The sequence below is a fragment of the Salvelinus sp. IW2-2015 genome, linkage group LG22 (genome assembly GCF_002910315.2).
Source record: "Salvelinus sp. IW2-2015 linkage group LG22, ASM291031v2, whole genome shotgun sequence".
Lineage (NCBI taxonomy): Eukaryota > Metazoa > Chordata > Actinopteri > Salmoniformes > Salmonidae > Salvelinus > Salvelinus sp. IW2-2015.
This window is the reverse complement of record NC_036862.1, coordinates 21,832,030-21,855,864: the sequence shown is the minus strand read 5'-3', so window position 1 is coordinate 21,855,864 and position 23,835 is coordinate 21,832,030. Positions and strand designations below refer to the sequence as shown.

General features: G+C 43.0%; 1 protein-coding gene across 1 annotated transcript; it reads left to right on the top strand.

The window, feature by feature from the left end:
- The first annotated feature begins 13,275 nt into the window (after positions 1-13,275).
- Positions 13,276-23,414, top strand: LOC111982524 (exonuclease V). Its single transcript, XM_024014084.3, has 6 exons — positions 13,276-13,527; positions 13,827-14,142; positions 15,373-15,614; positions 15,872-15,979; positions 16,102-16,274; positions 22,806-23,414. Exons 1-6 carry the CDS (start codon positions 13,434-13,436, stop codon positions 23,328-23,330), a joined length of 1,458 nt encoding a protein of 485 aa, XP_023869852.1. The 5' UTR covers positions 13,276-13,433; the 3' UTR covers positions 23,331-23,414.
- Positions 23,415-23,835: the final 421 nt, after the last annotated feature.

The following is a 23,835-nucleotide window of genomic DNA, read 5'->3' as shown; positions in this document are numbered from 1 at the left end:
AGACCACCTTTACTCCACACACACAGACGTGTACAAAGCTCTCCCTCGCCCTCCATTTGGAAAATCTGACAATTCTATCCTCCTGAATCCTACTTGCAAGCGAAAACTAAAGCAGGAAGCAACAGTGACTCTATTAATAAAAAAATGATCAGATGAAGCAGCTGCTAAGCTACAGGACTGTTTTGCTAGCACAGACTGGAATATGTTCTGGGATTCTTCCGATGGCATTGAGGAGTACACCACATCAGTCACTGGCTGATGACATCTCCACAGTGACTGTATGTACATACCCCAAGCAGAAGTCATGGATTACAGGAAACATCCGCAATGAGCTAAAGGGTAGAGCTGCCGCTTTCAAGGAGCGGGACTCTAACCCGGAAGCTTATAAGAAATCCCGCTATGCCCTCCGTCGAACCATCACAGGCAAAGCATCAATACAGGACTAAGTTTGAAATGTACTACCCCTGCTCCATCGCCCGTCGGATGTGGCAGGGCTTGCAAACTATTACAGACTACAAAGGGAAGCACAGCCGTGAGCTGCCCAGTGACACAAGCCTACCAGAAGAGCTAAATTACTTCCATGCTCGCTTCGAGGCAAGTAACACTGAAACAGGCATGAGCGCATCAGCTTTTCCAGACGACTGTGTGAGCACACTCTCTGTAGCCGATGTGAGTAAAACCTTTAAACCAGTCAACAGTCACAAGGCCGTAGGCAGAGTTGCAAAGAAAAAGCCATATGTCAGACTGGCCAGTAAAAATAAAAGATTAAGATGGGCAAAAGAACACAGACACTGGACAGAGGAACTCTGCCTAGAAGGCCAGTTATCCCAGACTCGCTTCTTCACTGTTGACGTTGAGACAGGTGTTTTGCGGGTACTATTTAATAAAGCTGACAATTCAGCAATTGTGAGGCGTCTGTTCCTCAAACTAGACACTTTAATGTACTTATCCTCTTGCTCAGTTGTGTACTGGGGCCTCCCACTACTCTTCTGTTCTGGTTAGAGACAGTTTGCGCTGTTCTGTGAAGGGAGAAGTACACAGCGTTGTACGAGATCTTCAGTTTCTTGGCAATTTCTCTCATGGAATAGCCTTAATTTCTCAGAACAAGAAAAGACTGACGAGTTTCAGAAGAAAGCTCTTTGTTTCTGGCCATTTTGAGCCTGTAATCAAACCCACAAATGCTGATACTCCAGATACTCAACTAGTCTAAAGGCGGCCAGTTGTATTGCTTCTTTAATCAGCACAACAGTTTTCAGCTGTGCTAACAATTGCAAAATGGTTTTCTAATGATAAATTAGTATTTTTTTAAATGAWAAACTTGGATTAGCTAACACAACTTGTCTTTGGAACACAGTAGTGATGGTTGCTGATAAAGGGCCTCTGTATGCCTATGTAGATATTCCATAAAAAAATTGCCGTTTCCAGCTACAATAGTCATTTACAACATTAACAAAGTCTACACTGTATTTCTGATCAATTTTATGTTATTTTAATGGACAAAATGTTTTATTTTCTTTCAAAAACAAGGACATTTCTAAGTGACACAACTTATGAATGGTAGTGTACATATTACCTCAATTACCTCGACTAACCGGTGCCCCCGCACATTGACTCTGTATCGGTACACCCTGTATATAGCCTCGCTATTGTTATTTTACTGCTGCCATTTAATATTTGTTACTTTTATTTTTTATTTTTTACTTGTCTATTTTTTACTTCACTTATTTTTCTTAACTGCATTGTTGGTTAAGGGCTTGTAAGTAAGCATTTCTCTGTAAGATCTACACCTGTTGTATTTGGCGCATGTGACAAATAACATTTGATTTGACTAGCCTGATCTTCAGTGGAGTGGATGTGTGGTCCAAGTCTGGGTTTAAGGGTCTCTTTTCCAAGCCTAAAAGGATAAACGTTCAACATTGGCCATGCTGTCAATCCAGCATGATTTCTGCAGCTTTCAAAACAACTGCAAACTCGGAACTGGGAGTTGAAGACAGTGAGTTGAGTGAGTTGAAGACAACTGGGAACTCAGAAAAAACCGAGCTCCGACTGGGAAAATACGTTTTGAAAGGTCATCCACCTTTGAATTCCAAGTCGGGAACTCAGGCCTCTTTCTAGAACTCCGACCTGAAGATCACTAATGTCATGTCATAACCTGCGTCCGTAATGGGTCTGCGGTCAAACGACCACCCCTCATCACTGTCAAACACTCCCTAAAACACTTCAGCGAGCAGGCCTTTTTAATCGAACTGGCCCGGGTATCCTGGAAGGATATTGACCTCATTCCGTCAGTAGAGGATGCCTGGTTATTCTTTAAAAGTGCTTTCCTCACCATCTTAAATAAGCATGCCCCATTCAAAAAATGTTGAACCAGGAACAGATATATCCCTTGGTTCACTCCAGACCTGACTACCCTTGACCCAGCACAAAAAACATCCTGTGGCGTACTGCATTAGCATCGAATAGCCCCCGCGAATATGCAACTTTTCAGGGAAGTTAGGAACACATATACACAGGCAGTTAGGAAAGCAAAGGCTAGCTTTTTCAAACAGAAATGTGCATCCTGTAGCACAAACTCCAAAACGTTCTGGGACACTGTAAAGTCCATGGAGAGTAAGAGCACCTCCTCCCAGCTGCCCACTGCACTGAGGCTAGGAAACACTCACCAACGATAAATCCACGATAATTGATCATTTCAAAAGCATTTTTCTACGGCTGGCCATGTTTTCCACCTGGCTACCCCTACCCTGGTCAACAGCCCTGCACCCCCTCAGCAACTTTCCCAAGCCTCCACAGCTTCTCCTTCACCCAATTCCAGATAGCCAATGTTCTGAAAGAGCTGCAAAATCTGGACCCCTACAAATCAGCCAGGCTAGACAATCTGGACCCTCTTTTTCTAAAATTATCCACCGCAATTGTGCAACCCTATTACTAGCCTGTTCAACCTCTCTTTCGTATCGTCTGAGATCCCCAAAGATTGGAAAGCTGCCGCGGTCATCCCCTCTTCAAAGGGGGAGACACTCTAGATCATGTGTCAAACTCTGGCCCGCGGGCCAAATTTGGCCCGCGGGGTAATTATATTGGCCCGCGAGACAATACCAAATTACTACTAGAGCTGGCCCGCCGGTATTATAACAGCGCATTCACCGCTAATACTACGAATCCCATAATGCTCTGCTGTTGTTTTCGCGCGCCAATCAGGACAGGACCCAGAAGCCCTCTCCTCTGTGACAGTAGTCATAGCAACATAGACGCTAACAACTGTCAGCGCGCTATCCTTCCCAAAATGGCGAAGAAAGGCAGAAAACAGGAGCTTTCTGAACAAGTGGGAGGCAGAATATCTGTTTACATATGTAAAAGACAAACCTGTTTGTCTTGTTTGTGGAGTCAACGTGGCTGTAAGTAAGGAGTACAACAATTAGACGACACTATGAAACGAACACCCATTGACAAATACAAGGACCTGGACATGACTCAAAGGAGCCAGAGTAGAGGAGATGAAAATAAGTTTGGTTTCACAACAGAATATGTTCAAAAAAAGCCACATCACAAAGTGCTGGCTTGGGCACATCAGATTAGATCAGTGTGCAATAATTTAACGTTTTCTTTGTGCACTTTTTCTTGCTACAAGGCATGGGCTTGAATGGTTGATTGATTTATTATCATTTTATTTGTAAAATTATTAGCCAGTGGAAAAAGTTTATTTTGGTATTTAAATCAGAAGGCTGCAAATAGAAAAGAGGCATACGATTTTTATTTACATTTTATTATTTATATATAAAATTAATGCCATTGATGTGTTTTTTTCATTTGAAATTCGATTTTGCATGTCTCCACTATTAAATTATATATTGTATGGTAATAAGCGATGCTTGTTCCATATTCAATGTTAAAGCAAAACTTTGTTTGGGTCCATATAAAGGTTAATTTTTTGTTCAATGTTGGCCCGCGACTTTGTTCAGGTTTTACATTTTGGCCCACTGGGTATTTGAGTTTGAACACCACCGCCTCCTGCTCAAATCGCAACCTGTTTTACAGACCTATATCTTATCCTACCCCTGCCTTTCTAAGATCTTCGAAAGCCAAGTTAACAAACAGATCACAGACCATTTTGAATCCCACCGTACCTTCTCCGCTATGCAATCTGGTTTCCGAGCTGGTCTTGGGTGCACTCAGCCACGCTCAAGGTCCTAAACGATATCATAACTGCAATCGATAAGAGACATTACTGATGTGCAGCTGTATTTCATCGACCTGGCCAAGGCTTTCGACTGTCAATCACCACATTCTTTTTGGCAGACTCAATAGCCTTGGTTTCTCAAATGACTGCCTCGCCTGGATCACCAACTACTTCTCAGACAGAGTTCAGTGTGTCAAATCGGAGGGCATGTTGTCCAGACCTCTGGCAGTCTCTATGGGGGTGCCACAGGGTTCAATTCTCGGGCCGACTTCTCTTCTCTGTACACATCGATGATGTCGCTCTTGCTGCTGGTGAGTCTCTGATCCACCTCTATATGCAGACGACACCATTCTGTATACCTCTGGCCCTTCTTTGGACACTGTGTTAACTAACCTCCAGATGAGCTTCAATGCTATACAAATCTCCTTCCCTGGCCTCCAACTGCTCTAAATGCAAGTAAAAACTAAATGCAATGCTCTTCAAACCGATCGCTGCCGCACCTGCCCGCCCGTCCAGCCATCACTACTCTGGACGGTTCTGACTTAGAATATGTGGACAACTACAAATACCTAGGGTGTCTGGTTAGACTGTAAACTCTCCCTCTAGACTCACATTAAACATCTCAATCCAAAATTAAATCTAGAATCTGCTTCATATTTCGCAACAAAAGCATCCTTCACTCATGCTGCCAAACATACCCTCGTAAAACTGACCATCCTACCGATCCTCGACTTCGGCAATGTCATTTACAAAATAGCCTCCAACACTCTACTCACAAATTGGATGCAGTCTATCACAGTGCCATCCGTTTTGTCACCAAGCTCCATATACTACCCACCACTGCGCTGTACGCTCTCGTTGGCTGGCCCTCGCTTCATACTCGTCGCCAAACCCACTGGCTCCAGGTCATATATAAGGTAAAGCCCCGCCCTTATCTCAGCTCACTGTCCCATAGCACCCACCCGTAGCACGCGCTCCAGCAGGTATATTTCACTGGTCACCCCCAAAATTCCTCCTTTGGCCGCCTTTCCTTCCAGTTCTCTGCTGCCAATGACTGGAACGAATTGCAAAGATCACTGAAGCTGGAGACTCATATGTTCCTCTCTAACTTTAAGCACTAGCTGTCAGAGCAGCTCACAGATCACTGCACCGGTAAATAGCCCATCCAACTACCTCATCCCCATACTGTTATTTATTTTTTGCTCCTTTGCACTCCAGTTATGTCTACTTGCACATTCAATTCTTCTGCACATCTATCACTCCAGTGTTTAATTGCTAAATATTAATTATTTTCGCACTATGGCCTATTTATTGCCTTACCTCCCTTATCCTACCTCATTTGCACACACTGTATATAGACTTTTCTATTGTTGTTGCTGACTGTATGTTGTTTTATTCCATGTGTAACTCTGTGTTGTTGTTGTTGCACTGCTTTTCTTTTCTTGGCCAGGTCGCAGTTGTAAATGAGAATTTGTTCTCAACTGGCTACCTGGTTAAATAAAGGTGAAATATATTATATTTTTTAAATAAATGATTCGACCTTGTTTTCTCCAGAGTTCACGGTTGTCTTGAAAGAACCATAAATCCAGAGAATTCTAGATTTTGATGACAACGTTTGAAGACTAAATTTGCCCACGAGGACCGCTGAGTCACCTTCCTGTTCAAGTGAGCACAGCACAACAAAGTGAGTCCAAAAATGTCTGTCTGCCTAATTATGTAATATGCCAGGAGATACAGTTGAAGTAGGAAGTTTACATACCCTTAGGTTGGGTCATTAAAACTCGTTTTTCAACCACTCCACAAATTTCTTGTTAACAAACTATAGTTTTTGGCAAGTCGGTTAGGACATCTACTTGTGCATGACACAAATAATTTTCCAAACATTGTTTACAGACATTATTTCCCTAATTATTCACTGTATCACATTTCCAGTGGGTCAGAGGTTTACATACACTAAGTTGACTGTGCCTTTAAACAGCTTGGAAAATTCCAGGAAATAATGTCATGGCTTTAGAAGCTTCTGATAGGCTAATTGACATAATTTGAGTCAATTGGAGGTGTACCTGTGGATGTATTTCTAGGCCTACCTTCAAACTCAGTGCCTCTGCTTGACATCATGGGGAAATCAAAAGAAATCAGACAAAGACCTCAGAAAAAAATGTTAGACCTCCACAAGTCTGGTTCATCCTTGGGAACAATTTCCAAACGCCTGAAGGTACCACGTTCATCTGTACAAGCAATAGCACACAAGTATAAACACCATGGGACCACGCAGCCGTCATACCGCTCAGGAAGGAGTGGTGTTCTGTCTCCTAGAGCTGAACGTGCTTTTGTGTGAAAAGTGCAAATCAATCCAGAACGCCAGCAAAGGACCTTGTGAAAATGCTGGAGGAAACTGGTACAAAGTATCTATATCCACAGTAAAACGAGTCCTATATCAACATAACCTGAAAGGCCGCTCAGCAAGGAAGAGCACCACTGCTCCAAAACCACCATAAAAATGCCAGACTACGGTTTGCAACTGCACATGGGGACAAAGATCGTACTTTTTTGAGAAATGTCCTCTGGTCTGAAGAAAACAAAAATAGAACTGTTTGCCATAATGACCATTGTTATGTTTGGAGGGAAAAGGGGGAGGCTTGCAAGCCGAAGACCACCATCCCAACCGTGAAGCACGGGGGTGGCAGCACCATGTTGTGGAGGTGCTTTGCTGCAGGAGGACTGGTGCACTTCACAAAATAGATGGCATCATGAGGGAGGAAAATTATGTGGATATATTGAAGCAACATTTCAAGACATCAGTCATGATGGTTAAGCTTGGATGCAAATGGTTCTTCCAAATGGACAATGACCCGAGCATACTTACAAAGTTGTGGCAAAATGGCTTAAGGACAACAAAGTCAAGATACTGGAGTGGCCAGCACAAAGCCCTGACCTCAATCCTATAGAACATTTGGTGGGCAGAACTGAAAAAGCATGTGCGAGAAGGGAGGCCTACAAACCTGACTCAGTTACACCAGCTCTGTCAGGAGGATGGGCCAAAATTCACCCAACTTATTGTGGGAAGCTTGTGGAAGGCTACCCAAAACGTTTGACCCAAGTTAAACAATTTAAAAGGCAATGCTACGCAAAATACTAATTGAGTGTATGTAAACTTCTGACCCACTGGGAATGTGATGAAAGAAATAAAAGCTGAAATAAATCATTCTCTCTACTATTATTCTGACATTTCCCATTCTTWAAAAAAAAGTGGTGATCCTAACTGACCTAAAACAGGGAATTTTTATTTGGATTAAATGTCAGGAATTGTGAAACTGAGTTTAAATGTATTTGGCTAAGGTGTATGTATGTATGTAAAACTTCAACTGTATGTATACTGTAGCTAAGAAAGTAATACTAAGTGTATGTTGTGTGGTAAGCTGTTAGTAGCCCATGTGCCTCACTGTAATAATTTGTTCCCTTTAATAATAATAATTTTCCCACTTTAGAGAAATGTAACCATCAAATATTGTAAGAGCTTCCATTGTCTGTTTATATGCCCCCTTTATTTATCCTAAGGTTCTGACTTGGTGTACAGGGATAATACTGCAAGAACGGCCCATGTTCTGAATTCTATTGCTGTACATTTCAAAAGTGCTGAACAAATAGTTATATTGACTACGTCCATCCCAGCTCGCTCATTTATGTCTTAATCAAAGTTACGGATTGCCTCTTATCTGCTCGTTGTTCCCTTATGCCATAGTCTGTAAACTCAGCAAAAAAAGAAACGTCACTTTTTCAGGTCCCTGTCTTTCAAAGATAATTCGTAAAAATCCAAATAACTTCACAGATCTTCATTGTAAAGGGTTTAAACACTGATTCCCATGTTTGTTCAATGAACCATAAACAATTAATGAACATGCACCTGTGGAACAGTCGTAAAGACACTAACAGCTTACAGATGGTAGGCAATTAAGGTCATGGTAATGAAACCTTAGGACACGAAAGAGGCCTTTCTACTGACTCTGAAAAACACCAAAAGAAAGATGCCCAGGGTCCCTGCTCATCTGCTTGAACGTGCCTTAGGCATGCTACAAGGAGGCATGAGGACTGCAGATGTGGCCAGGGCAATAAATTGCAATGTCCGTACTGTGAGACGCCTAAGAAAGGGAGACAAGACGGACAGCTGATCATCCTCGCAGTGGCAGACCACGTGTAACAACACCTGCACAGGATCGGTACATCCGAACATCACACCTGCGGGACAGATACATGATGGCAATAACAACTGCCCGAGTTACACCAAGAATGCACAATCCCTCCATCAGTCCTCAGACTGTCCTCAATAGGCCGAGAGAGGCTGGACTGAGGGCTTGTAGGCCTGTTGTAAGGCAGGACCTCACCAGACATCACCGGCAACAACGTCGCCTATTGGCACAAACCCACCGTCGCTGGACCAGACAGGACTGGCAAAAAGTGCTATTCACTGACGTGTCGTGGTTTTGTCTCACCAGGGGTGATGGTCAGATTCGCGTTTATCATCGAAGGAATGAGCGTTACACCGAGGCCTGTACTCTGGAGTGGGATCGATTTGGAGGTGGAGGGTCCGTCATAGTCTGGAGCGGTGTGTCACAGCATCATCGGACTGAGCTTGGTGTCATTGCAGGCAATCTCAATGCTGTGCGTTACAGGGACGACATCCTCCCCCCTCATGTGGTACCCTTCCTGCAGGCTCATCCTGACATGACCCTCCAGCATGACAATGCCACCAGCCATACTGCTCGTTCTGTGCGGGATTTCCTGCAAGACAGGAATGTCAGTGTTCTGCCATGGCCAGCGAAGAGCTTGGATCTCAATCACATTGAGCACATCTGGGAACTGTTGGATCGGAGGGTGAGGGCTAGGGCCATTCCCCCCAGAAATGTCCGGGAACTTGCAGGTGCCTTGGTGGAAGAGTGGGGTAACATCTCACAGCAAGAACTGGCAAATCGGGTGCAGTCCATGAGGAGGAGATGCACTGCAGTACTTAATGCAGCTGGTGGCCACACCAGATACTGACTGTTACTTTTGATTTTGACCCCCCCTTTGTTCAGGGACACATTATTCCATTTCTTTTTTTGCTGAGTTTAGATCTCAATTGTCAGTAGAAACCACATGTGTTTAAGCAAGTCAGACATATCAGCTATCTGTTTTTAAAATGCATTAAATTAGACTGAATTAACTGTTTTGCTGCCAGACAAGGCTCTTCTGATAGCCATGTGTAGCTGTGGTAAGGTGTTGGGACTTTGCTGTTGGGACTCTTCTGTTGAGACAGCTTTACATTGCCTTGCAAAAGTATTCACCCTCCTTGGCGTTTTTCATATTTTGTTGCATTACAACCTGAATTTAAATTGATTTTTATTTGGATTTCATGTTATGGACATACACAAAATCATTCAAATTGGTGAAGTGAAATGAAAATAATTACTTGTTTCAAAGAATTCTAAAGTGGTGTGTGCATATGTATTCACCCCCTTTGCTATGAAGCCCCTAAATAAGATCTGATGCAACCAATTACCTTCAGAAGTCACATAATGAATTAAAGTCCACCTGTGTGCAATCTAAGTGTCACATGATCTGTCACATAATCTCAGTATATATACACCTGTTCTGAAAGGCCCCAGTGTCTGCAACAGCACTAAGCAAGGGGCACCACCAAGCAAGCAACACCATGAAGACCATGGAGCTCTCCAAACAGGTGAGGGACAAAGTTGTGGAGAAGTACAGATCAGGGTTGGGTTATAAAAAAAATATCAGAAACTTTGAACATCCTATGGAGCACCATTAAATCCATTATTAAAAGTTAAGAATATGGCACCACAACAAACCTGCTCAGAGAGGGCTGCCCACCAAAGCTCACGGACCAGGCAAGGAGGGCATTAATCAGAGAGGAAACAAAGAGACCAAAGATAACCCTGAAGGAGCTGCAACGCTCCACAGCGGAGATTGGAGTATCTGTCCATAGGACCACTTTAAACCGTACACTCCACAGAGCTGGGGCTTTCAGGAGGGGCAGGGGAAAAAAGCCATCGCTTAAAGAAAAAAAAAAGAAAAGACGTTTGGTGTTCGCCAAAAGTCATGTGGGAGACTCCCCAAACATATGGAAAAAGGTACTCTGGTACATAAGACAAAAATGTTGCTTTTTGGCCATCAAGGAAAACTCTGTCTGGCACAAAACAACACTCTCTCATCCCGAGAACAACATCCCACAGTGAAGCATGGTGGTGGCAGCATCATGCTGTGGGGATGTTTTTCATCGGCAGGGACTGGCAAACTGGTCAGAATTGAAGGAATGACGGATGGCGCTAATTACAGGGAAATTCTTGAGGGAAACCTGTTTCAGTCTTCCAGAGATTTGAGACTGGGACGGAGGTTCACCTTCAAGCAGGACAATGACCCTAAGCATACTGCTAAAACAACACTTGAGTGGTTTAGGGGAAACATTTAAATGTCTTGAAATGGCCTAGTCAAAGCCCAGACCTCATTCGAATTGATAATCTGTGGTATGACTTAAAGATTGCTGTACACCAGCGGAACCCACCCAACTTGAAGAATGGGCAAAAATCAGTGGCTAGCTGTGCCAAGCTTATAGGGACATACCCCAAGAGACTTGCAGCTGTAATTGTGCAAAAGGTGGCTCTACAAAGTATTGCTTTTGGGAGGGTGAATAGTTATGCACGCTCAAGTTTCAGTTTTTTTGTCTTATTTCTTGTTTGTTAAAACAATAAAAAATATTTGCATCTTCAAAGTGGTAGGCATGTTGTGTAAATAATGATACAAACCCCCAAAAAAAATCAATTTTATTCCAGGTTGTAAGGCAACAAAATAGGAAATGCCAAGGGGGGTGAATACTTACGCAAGGCCCTAACAGTTTTGTGCACACCGTTTGTCAATGTTGTAGTCCAATTAATGTGTTGTGTAGTGGCTTTGCTGGGTTTGCCCACTGAGATGTACATGCCACTGGAAATAGTGCACAAAGAACAGATGGATCTACCAGTTCTTAGACTTGCTTTCAATGAGAAGGACAGATCTATAACTGCATTTCTATATTAATTTGATCAGGTGCCCAAAAGTTACATATTGCAGTTTTAACTAAATCTATGGCAAAACATTAAAACAGATCTGTTTTGGGCTACAATGATAATGTTATGGTAAAACAGTTGTAGGCCTATGCTGGGCATTTAAAACTAGATTTTGTGAGCATCAAACCAACCTGGTTCATCGCCAGAGTTTTTTTTTATTTTTATTATTATTATTTTTTTACCCCTTTTCGTCGTATCAATTGTTAGTAATTATATCTTGTCCCATCGTACACCTCGTACGGGCTCGGGAGAGACGAAGGTGAAAGCCATGCGTCCTCCGAAACACAACCCAACCAAGCCGCACTGCTTCWTAACACAGCGCGCCTCCAACCCGGAAGCCAATGTGTCGGAGGAAACACCGTGCACCTAGCTACCTTGGTTAGCACGCACTGCGCCCGGCCCGCCACAGGAGTCGCTGGTGCACGATGAGACAAGGATATCCCTACCGGCCAAACCCTCCCTAACCCGGACGACGCTAGGCCAGCGACAGCTGTCGCTAGGCCAGCGACAGCGACAGAGCCTGGGCGCGAACCCAGAGTCTCTGGTGGCACAGCTAGCGCTGCGATGCAGTGCCCTAGACCACTGCGCCACCCGGGAGGCCTCATCACCAGAGTTTAAAAGCAAGCTCTGACCTTTTCTTGTAGATCCACGCTTCTTTTTATATTTTGTTTTGTCCTTTCTCTTATTTCTCTTGCTGTCCTTTTATTTGAAAGAAATGGTGGTTTAATTGACCCTGGTCAGTCAGTCGACTGCTCTTCCATCAGCTAAAGGCTGGCAGACTCAACGGTTAATCCGTCAACTTCTAAGTGAATCTTTGTTTTCATTTCAACAATTTACTATCTGTGATGTGCTACTATCTGTGATGTGCTTGCTTAATTAAGATTGATGTAAAAAAATGTGATCCATTTCTGCTGCAGCTCTCTGCCCCCCTGATTGCTAAATCATTAACACATATTTTTAACCTGACGACCTGATTAATTCTCAGCTAAGATCTTTCTTATCTTTGAAATGTATTATAAATGTAAACTATAAATGTAAAATATAAACATCCCTAGTTATAAAGGATGTGGTTTACTGTATGGCTAAAAGGCAACATTGTGCTGCCCTCTGCATTGACCTGTCAGACTTTCGATACTGTTGATCATTCACTGCTAATTCAGAGGCCTTCCTCAATTGGCCTAGACAGGCTGCATGTAACTGATGGTGTTAAATCAGGTTTCCTGGATATTGGCCCTCTTTCATGTGACGTAGGTTGATACATGGCCATGTTTTCATTTATAAAGCCCTTTTACAAAACGCCCCACTGTACCGAACATCTTTACTAAACTTTAAACATACGAGTTACCACACCCAGTCTCAGGGATGGTTAACTCTGGAAATTACTTTGGTCTCTACTGAGTTAGGTAAATCAGCTTTTAGTTTTCTTTCACCTTTATTTGTTGAACAATCTTCAAAATGTTCTTAAATGTGATGTTTTGGTGCCTCTGGGGCAATTCAGAAGGCTGATTGATGAATGTGTTTGTTTTTTATGACGATGTTCTTTCTCCTTGCATTTTGTATTTATATTGATGTGTGTATTTTCTGTAATTAATGTAATTCAGGGCTCATCAGGGGGGGGGGAAAACCCTGATCTCAGTATGACTCCTTTAAAAAAAATAAAGGTTAAACAATTCTATCGCTCTCGTTGGTAGACGTCAACGCTTCCTGACTCCATAACACCGTATCAACGTTTATGCTGTGTTTCRTTCTCTACAGACTCTTGGGCTAAGTCGATACATCATCAAACTATTGCTAGTTAAATAAAGATTACACTTTTTTTTGTTAATACATTGTTTGTCAACTGCTTTATATCGAAGCATACATAGCACTACACTTTTTACAAAATATAAAACAAGACACCATATTTTGTTAGTAACCAATCGCTGCAACACTAGTTACTCGCATGTGATCCTCCACAGAAACGAACCAATGAGACACGATCTAAACAATACTGACGTCAATGAGGGGTGTGACTTCGCTCCAACAAGTCTGGGCAAAACAACTGCGTAATACAATTGTCCATTATTGTCAGGTCCAATAATGAACATTATTTGACTACGCGTAATTATGAGTTTAAGAACCAGTCTTAGTCTATTAACGCACTTTCACTTTTTACAATGAATTCAAAAACAACTCCAAGGGACGATCCATTAGATGACGGGTGTGATTTAAGGGATGCACAACTCCTCAGGATACAGTCGGAGCGTCTCGGTGAGTATGACTGCGTATTGAAATGTTTGCTAACAGCATTTCTAGACGAGATGCATGCCCAATGGGATTATTGAATACTATGAACTGTTTTCATGAACTGTATTGTCTTGCGTGTCTCTTCTCTTCTGTATCTTATGCCTGAATGTACATTACAGCAATACAGTGCCATAGTTTATACACTACATTTTAAAAAGTTGTCCATAGGTCAATAATCTATACAGTTAATAAAATACAGTATAACTATTACTTCTCTGAAGTTCCCTTACTACAGTATCTTTCTTATATTTCATCTACTCTAGCCCCGTCTGACCAACCTAGTTTGACTCCCGCTGGTACCAGTCTGACTCCCGCTGGTACCAGTCTGACTCCTGCGTATGGTACCAGTCTGACTCCTGCGTATGGTACCAGTCTGACTCCGGCGTATGGTACCAGTTTGACTCCCGCTGGTACCAGTCTGACTCCCGCTGGTACCAGTCTGACTCTTACTAGTGGTACCAGTACCAGTTTGAGCGCTGGTGCTGATCAACACAGTCCGACACTGGGTGTGTGTGTGGTCGATGATGGCCAGTCCCTTGCCAAGAAGGAGGAGAGAATCGATGGTCAAATTAAGAAACGGTAAACCCACTCAAGTATATTATGCAAAGTTTAACCTTTGATAACAGTTCTCAACACTGCAGTGCCATACAGAGATATTTGACTCGGGTTCCCTTTATATGATGTGTGACGACATAGAAAAAGCTCAAACTAAGTTTATTCAATTACTGGGTCATACAGCTGCAAAGACAAAGCATGATTACACAAGCACATATATTTATAACCTACTAATAGGCGGGGTCAACTCCTTACACATCTAGACAGCCAATACATCTCTGTAGCTCGGCAGGAACTTAATTGGTTCCTCTCACTGGTGAAGTCATGGCTCTGCCTGATGCTAGAACCTGCGTGGAAGTGTATGTGTGTGAGATAGGACTGTTGTGGCGGGCCCCTCTGGTCCCYCTCCCAGAGGTTGCTTCTCACTTCATATGTTGATTGATGAAGTCCTCGCTCCTCCCTAGTTCTGCAGCTGGCTTGCCTTATCAGAGACTAACTATTAACCCTGCCTCCCTCGTTAGAAACATGGTACAGAATATTAACTTTATGAACTTCCCCTTGTCTCTCACTTTCCATACACCAAATTCCTATCCAACCTTCATTGACCCCAACATATACATTCCTTATACATGTAATCAATAAGTTATATTAATGGTAACAGGAATAACAATATTTCAAGCTAGAATCCAACAGATGCTTTTATGCAACCTAGAGGGGGGCAACATAGAGGGGATCAGCAACTTCTGTTCTGTGTGTGTGAGAGAGAGGGATGATCAACAGCTCCTGTCTGTGTGTCTGCGTGTGTGCATGTACATTAGGGTTGGGAATTGCCAGGGACATCACGAAATGATATTATCACGATACTTAGGTGCCGATACGATATGTATTGCAATTCTCACGATTCTATATGTTTTGCGATTTATGTATTGTTCACTATACAGTATGTCTGCTGCAGAGAGACAAGAGAGCCATGATAAAAACAAGTTTTGATCAGTCATGGAAATAAGTGCTGAAAACATGTTGGCTCACTATTTAAAAAGAAGATGGAGAACAAGCTACTGTATAGGWTGAAAAATACCCGCTTTTTGGCACAAGTACAGCTGTCTAGTGCTAGCTAACGCTACCTAGCAAAAAATATTTGTATTACAAATCGATACTCAAAGTACCAATATAATATCATCCAAAATAATATTGCGTTATGTAACTATCGATTTATTTTTTATTCCCCCCATTACTAATGTGTCCGTCCATCAGGGGTCACGTGGCCGTGGCCCCGTTCGAGAGGCTGAGCAACAACAGGAGCACTGTTACCCTGTCAGTCCCAAACCAGAGTCCAATGGAGAGGTTCAGTAAGCATCACCTGAATGTTACTCAGCTCTGTGAGCAGTCATGGTGTGAAATTAAAGTGGTCTATGGGTTCCTCAAGCCTCATATGAAGAGGAGAGAGATGAGAAGGACTGCAGTGATGACAGGGGCCAGTATTCATCTTGCTAGAGGTAAGCAGCATGTTGTGCCCTAGAAAGTAATCATATATTTCCATAACCATAATGAACTACTCCATGAGCCAATCCTGAATGGAAGAAGGCCATTGGCCCATAGACTGCTTTCATGTAACAGAAGTAATTTTGTAACTTCAACTTTCCCCATAACATAAATCCCTGTGAGTTCATGTGTATGCTTGAACTCTTTATGGATGATGTGGAGGTAGTTAGTGATGATAACCTATTTCCTGTCCTTGTGTATATGTGTCTAGAACTGGAGGCAAACCCAGATGCTGTGACTGTGGTTGTTCATACCAGAGAGGACAGGGAAGCCTTGAAACTCATCAACCTGATACAGATGGTCCCAACTCTGGAGGCAGGTATGGTGGTACTGATCAGGTTTGATAGAGTACCGTAATATGATCATACTGTAATGATGACAAAAGATGATAAACTGTTGCAAATAGCCATCTTAGAATCTGTTTGTGTGTGTGTTTCCCAGGCCAGCTTGTGCGGGAGTTTCCAGTGTTAGGTTTGTTGGATGGGGTGTTTTTCCTGGGTGTGGTTGATGAGCTCTATTGTAGTAAGTCTGGGGATCTGGTCCTGAGTGAACTGAAGACCCGCAGTCACAACTCCCTGCCGCATCCTGCCCAGGCCAAGGGACACTCTCTACAGGTAGGCTACACAAAGTGCCGGTCCGGCCAATAAATTACATAAGAGGCCGCTAGCGGGACTGTCATACCAAATAATGTCCCCCGGCCAAAAAGCTCCCCCCTCTGCGTCAATGGGATTCGATCAACTATTAGCGTCCGTTGCTATATCAACGGTGTGATGACCTAATGATTCGAATTTTGGAGATCATTACAGCCTAAATTACGTTCTTTTTATCATCGCTATGCAAACACCCGGCTAGAATTTCTCCTAATGTTGCGCCTCTTGTCGATCAGTGGTGCCTTCATAGTACTTCGCCTGGTTGGAAAGATTAAAGAAAATCTCCTTGAGGGATGCCATTGAAGTGCAAGCTACATACTCAAACTGGACAGAAAGCTACAATAACAGGTACAGTAGCTAGCTAAATAAAACTGGTTAGCTAGCCTGCTATTGTAGCTGGCTAGCTGACTTATTTATTTAACCATTTAACTAGGCAAGTCAGTTAAGAACAAATTCTTATTTACAATGACGGCCTACCAAAAGGCCTCCTGCAGGGACGGGGGCTGGGATTAAAAATCAAACAATTATAAAATATATATATATAGGACAAAAGACACCACGACAAGAGAGACAACACAACTACATAAAGAGAGACCTAAGACGACAACATGGCAAGGCAGAAACACATGACAACACAGCATGGTAGCAACACAACATGACAACAATATGGTAGTAGCACAAAACATGGTACAAACATTATTGGGCACAGACAACAGCACAAAGGGCAAGAATGTAGAGACACCAATACATCACACAAAGCAGCCACAACTGTCTGTAAGAGTGTCCATGATTGAGTCTTTGAATGAAGAGATTGAGATACAACTGTCCAGTTTGAGTGTTTGTTGCAGCTCGTTCCAGTCACTAGCTGCAGTGAACTGAAAAGAGGAGCGACACAGGGACGTGTGTGCTTTGGGGACCTTTAACAGAATGTGACTGGCAGAACGGGTGTTGTATGTGGAGGATGAGGGCTGCAGTAGATATCTCAGATAGGGGTGAGTGAGGCCTAAGAGGGTTTTACAAATAAGCATCAACAAGTGGGTATTGTGACTATACACAGATGACCAATTTACAGAGTAGTATAGAGTGCAGTGATGTGTCCTATAAGGAGCATTGGTGGCAAATCTGATGGCCAAATGGTAAAGAACATCTAGTCGCTCGAGAGCACCCTTACCTGCCGATCTATAAATTAAGTCTCCGTAAGCTAGCATGGGAAGGATGGTAATCTGAAACGGGGTTAGTTTGGCAGCTGGGGTGAAAGGGGAGTGATTATGATAGAGGAAACCAAGTCTAGATTTAACTTTAGCCTGCAGCTTTGATATGTGCTGAGAGAAGGACAGTGTACCATCTAGCCATACTCCCAAGTGCTTGTATGAGGTGACTACCTCAAGTTCTAAACCCTCAGAGGTAGTAATCACACCTGTGGGAAGAGGGGCATTCTTCTTACCAAACCACATGACTTTTGTTTTTTTGAGGTGTTCAGCACAAGGTTAAGGGTAGAGAAAGCTTGTTGGACACCAAGAAAGGTTTGTTGTAGAGAATTTAACACACAATCCGGGGAGGTGCCAGCTGAGTATAAGACTGTATCATCTGCATATAAATGGATGAGAGAGCTTCCTACTGCCTGAGCTATGTTGTTGTAAATTGAGAAGATCGTGGGGCCTAGGATCGAGCCTTGGGGTACTCCCTTGGTGATAGGCAGTGGCTGAGCCGATTTTCTGACTTCATGCWCTCTTTGAGAGATGTAGTTAGCAATCCAGGCCAAAGACCCCTCAGACAACAATACTCCTTAGTCAATACAAGAATGGAATGGTCTACTGTATCAAAAGCTTTGGCCAAGTCAATAAAAATAGCAGCACAACATTGCTTAGAATCAAGGGCAATGGGGACATCATTGAGGACCTTTAAGGTTACAGTGATGCGTCCATAACCTGAGCGGAAACCACATTGCATACCCGAGAGAATGCTATAGACATCAAGAAAGCCGGTCAGTTGATTATTGACAAGTTTTTCCAACACTTTTGATAAACAGGGCAAAATAGAAATATGCCTGTAACAGTTCGGACCAGCTTGATCTCCCCCTTTAAATAAAGGACAAACCGTGGCTGCCTTCCAAGCAATTGCAACCTCCCCAGAAAGGTGAGACAGGCTTGGCGATGATAGGGGCAGCAACCTTAAAGAAGGGTCTAAACATCTGACCCAGATGTTTTTTTGGGGTCAAGTTTAAGGAGCTCCTTTAGCACCTCGGACTCAGTGACTGCCTCGGACTCGGTGACTGCCCCGACACTTTGTAGGGAACTGCTCCTTAAAGTAACTAACTTTGGCTTTCCGGATAGCCTGAGTGCACTTATTTCTCATTTGCTTGAATGAGAGCCAGTCAGCCTGCGTATGCGTGTGCCGAGCCTTTCGCCAAATGCAATTCTTGAGGTGGAGTAACTCTGCAAGGTCACGGTCGAACCAGGGGCTGAACTTGTTTTTAATTCAAAATGTCTTTATGGGGGCATGTTTGTTAACAATACCACTGAAAATATGAAAAGAGAAGGTCCAAGCGTCTTCGACAGAGCTGATTTTATACCATTTTAAAGAGGCCAGTTCATGAAGGAAGGCTTGCTCATGAAAGTTTTTTAGCAAGCCTTTATGGCAAATCAAAATCATGCTTAAACCACCTGACCAAGTCCTAAAACAATGGGACTCCCTAAATCTTTCTCAGATTATTACCAATCCCACAAGGTATGACTCCAAAACCCCAGTTTAGCTGCTCTAAACTGGGACATGCTTATACCACCTGACCAAGTCCTAAGGTACAGGCCGGTGCTGATGGAGGAAATTAGCACCCAGCAACAGTCAACAAAGAGCTATTTGAAAGTTTAATGCTTAAAACCAGCAAATCAAATTGTTTGGGGACAGACTTTGTGGATACAACCGAACACTGAAGGTGATCCTTGGTAAAGATTGCCACTCCCCCACCTTAGGAAGATCTGTCTTGCTTGAGAAAGGTTAACCTTTCTGGTTATAACATCAGTATTCAAAACACTCTTCCTTGACCATATCTCAGTAATGACCAACACATCTGGATTGGAGCTGTGAACCCACACTTTCAATTGATCCATTTTAGGTAATAAGCTTCTAGTGTTAACGTGCAGAAAACCCAGGATTTTACGAGAGCAGAAATCAGTGAAGCAGATATCAGAGCACAAGTCAGAATTGGGCCTAGCAACAGTAGATGGGCCAGGGTGTACATGCACATGTCCAGATATCATCAACAGTAATACAATCAAGGCACGGCAGAGGACAGGGAGAGCTCTGCAGTGCTGATTTATGACATCTGAATGTGCATCAGATGGCAACAAGATCATATTGTACAGCAATTTCATCAGGTAACATGAATTCAAAGCCGGCAAGGGGTGGTTAGAATAGGATGGGAGGCCAAAAGTCTGTGTAACCAATAGTGAGAGTCCCAAGTGTGGGAACAAACAGTCTGTCCCACGGTTGGGTAAAGAAAGTTTGTAGTCAACAAAGCATGCAGGAGTCATGATGCAAATAGAAAAATGCACAAGACATTTTWAAAATATATAGCCATTGTAAGTTCAGAGTTTCTCGCCCCAACAGTATGTGTGTGCTGGAGGTGAGCGAAAGCTCGGGAGAGGGGGGAGTGTGGTGGTGGAACCTGTACCAGACGKGGAGACAGGCCAGGGCAGACGGTGAACAAATCGCCAGGTGGAATCCAAGCAGCAGTGCAGCAAGCAACRGGAGTAGGTGTCACACCCACCTGGGAGAAGCTTTTATTTCTGGAAGCAGATTTCTTGTAGAAAATGTCAGTGAATGGTCTTTGAACAGCAGGAGGAGGCTTCAAAGGGTGCTTCAAAGACTCCTGCCACTTGTTGGTCCCAAAGACAACACCTTTTACTTCACACCTCAGTGCTAATTGAAGTTGTATCTGGTCTGTCCTTGCAAGCCTGGCAGCCTTTACTCAGCATTCAGTCCCCATAAACTCCGTTCCAGGTTGGAGGGTGTCCTCAGGTCTCTGCTGTTTGTTTGCTAGAACACCCTCTGTATAGCTTGGAAAAAGGGAACCTTGGTAGCAGTAATCGCTCCGGTTAATTTTGGTCAAAATTAGGTTGTAGGTTTGGAGTTTTGATCTGGAGCGAAGGCCATTCTGTGGTGGGTAGCATCCTGCATATGTCCCTGCCGAAAAATTCAAGTTTTTCATCTAACTCCAAATCTATCATTTTGTAAAAAACGTTGAATTATGTTAGAGCTCACATGCAGCTGTGTCTCTCTGAGGRAGGTGGGTGACTAGGCAGGCCGAGGTAAATTAGGACAGTAGCTAGTAACGTTAATCTAAAAACAAGTTAAATTATTTCTTCCTATTTAACAAAGTGTGTTCTCTTTCCAGTCTTTTCGGTCCTCTGAAGCAGCAGGTAGCCAGCAGGTTGTCACYGTCAAAAATACCGTCCTTGGAGAGCAATTCTGAGGTATTAATTTTGCGCGGAATGAGTGAGCGCTTATAAGGTGAACTAGAACTACCCGTGTCCTCCTTCCTTCGCGACCTCTACGAGGTAAAATATAACCAAGCAACCAGTATAGCAACGGACGCTTTGGTTTATTACGTAATCAGGTCAGAATTTTGCAAGTTCTAGCAACAGCCCTAGCAACAGAAGCTAGAACTCATCGAATCCCATTGTGACGCGGGGGGAGGACATTTTTTGGCAGGGGGACACTATTTGGCATGAGAGGTCCCCAACCATCTACACTGTAAACAAAAATCAAGTTTTAACTAAATATTATTAAGTAACTGGTTCCACAACCTTTTTTTTTGTTTACTCAACTTTTTGGTCAAAGTGTTACCAGAACTTAACATTTGTAGTTGGCCCAAACTTAGCTCCAACATGAGAGAACTTAGGCAAAAATTTGGTCAACTTAAAATGTGTTTTTCTCAATGTCATGTTCATTTAGTTTGAAATTGTTATTTGGGCAGCTTACCTAAAAAAAAGAATGTTACACACACAGTGATTTTAACATACAATGTTTTCAACTTACATATTGTACATGATTACATTGTGCATGTTCATTTATACAGTAATTCATATTCAACTTGTCCTCACCTGGGATTTGAACTCACAAACTCTTGGTCCACAGCATTCCAATAATCTGGAGCTATGTTTGGGCCAATMATTTTTTTTTAGTTCAGGTAACACTAGGACTGAAAAGTTGAGTAAGCAAAAGAAAAAGGCTCTGGAACCAAGTGTAGCACTTAAACTACYGTTCAAAAGTTTGGGGTCACTTAGAAATGTCCTTGTTTTTCAAAGAAAAGCACATTTTTTGTCCATTTAAAATAACAAAGTTTATCAGAAATACAGTGTAGACTTTGTTAATGTTGTAAATGACAATTTTTGCTGGAAACAGCACATATTTTATGGAATATCTACATAGGCTGTACAGAGGCTCATTATCAGCAACCATCACTCTTGTATTCCAATGGCAAGTTGTTAGCTAATCCAAGTTTCATTTTAAAAGGCTAATTGATCATTAGAAAACCCTTTTGCAATTATGTTAGCACAGCTGAAAACTGTTGTGCTAATTAAAGATCAATAAAACTGGCCTTCTTTAAACTAGTTGAGTATCTGGAGCATCAGCATTTGTGGGCTCGATTACAGGCTCAAAATGACCAGAAACAAMGAGCTTTCTTCTGAAACTCGTCAGTCTTTTCTTGTTCTGAGAAATTAAGGCTATTCCATGTGAGAAATTGGCAAGAAACTGAAGATCTCGTACAACGCTGTGTACTACTCCTTTCACAGAACAGCGCAAACTGGCTCTAATCAGAATAGAAAGAGGAGTGGGAGGCCCCGGTCCACAACTGAGCAACAGGACAAGTACATTAGAGTGTCTAGTTTGAGAAACAGATGCCTCACAAGTCCTCAACTGGCAGCTTCATTAAACAGTACCCGCAAAACACCAGTCTCAAAGTCAACAGTGAAGAGGTGACTCCGGGATGCTGGSCTTCTTGCAAAAACAAGGACATTTCTAAGTGACCCCAAACGTTTGAACAGTAGTGTATATCTCAATGCCTTCGTAATTTCTATCTTTCATCCAGGGCTTTCTTGCAGTCTTCGTGGTATTCATATGCAGGGAGCATAAATTGTAAAATTGTTAACTGACAAATACTTTTTYTCAAGTTAGAACCCATGTATATTAGTTAATATACAGCACCAACTACATACATATATGTTAGGGACCATTATCTGCTACCTGGACTTTATTCATAATTAGTTTAAACAAGTTTTTTTTACAGTGTAGCTTAGGGCCCCCAAAAGGCCCTATGCTACACTACCACACCACACACTATGTCTCTCTGATGTTTCGCTGACCTCTTTGGTGTCGCTCTCTCTTTGACCTTTCTCTCTCTTTCTGGTCTCTCATTTATCTGTCCCTCTGGTCTCTGACTCTTCTCTGATCGCTCTCTCTCTGATCACTTTCTCTCTCTGATCTCTCTGTCAGGTGGGTGTGTATAAGCTGCTGTTTGACTCCATGGTTCAGGGTTCTATGAAGAGGGATCAGCTCCTCCACTTCCTCAAGCTCCGGCCCCACCAGGCCTTTGGGTCAGAGCTCCAGAGCTATGCCCAGAAATTGGGCCTCCTGGCAGTCACCTTCGGAGAGCTTGTGGACCACCTGTTGGTTGTGCTACATTTCTCTAACCTCCAGCCCATTGACAAGCTATGCCTGGAATACAGACATCAGAGCTCCGGAGTCCTCATAGGAAACAGGAAGGTAGAGTTTGAGGAGACCCAGCTAAGGRCTGAGCTCAGGGACTACCTGGCCTTCTGGAGGGGGGAGAGGGAGCCCCATGGAGTGGATATTGAGGATATAGAAGAGGCTTGGAAGTGTAGGATGTGCCCCTATGAGGAGAGCTGTGATTGGAGGAGGAGTAGGTTGCAAGAGATGATGGTTGATGGCAGTAAGAAAGCCAAATTGGATGGTTCTAAATCAGACTCCCCCAATTCAAGTCGGAGAGTCCCAAATTGAAGTTTGTCAGGTCTGAGAATCCAAAATGGGAGAGTCCAAGGTTGGATAGTCCAACAGTGGATAGCCTGATATCGGCATGACTTCCATCATGATTTTATGGGTTTACAATAGGGTTGAATAGCGGGGAGGGGCCTCCCGAGTGGCGCAGTGGTCTAAGTAGCTGTGCCACTAGAGATTCTGGGTTCGAGTCCAGGCTCTGTCGCAGCCGGCCATGACCAGGAGACCCAATTCCAGTGGGTCAGAAGTTCACATACACAAAGTTGACTGTGCCTTTAAACAGCTTGGAAAATTCCAGGAAATAATGTCATGGCTTTAGAAGCTTCTGATAGGCTAATTGACATAATTTGAGTCAATTGGAGGTGTAACCTGTGGATGTATTTCAAGGCCTACCTTCAAACTCAGTGCTTCTTAGCTTGACATCATGGGAAAATCAAAAGAAAATCAGACAAAGACCTCAGAAAAAAATGTTAGACCTCCACAAGTCTGGTTCATCCTTGGGAACAAT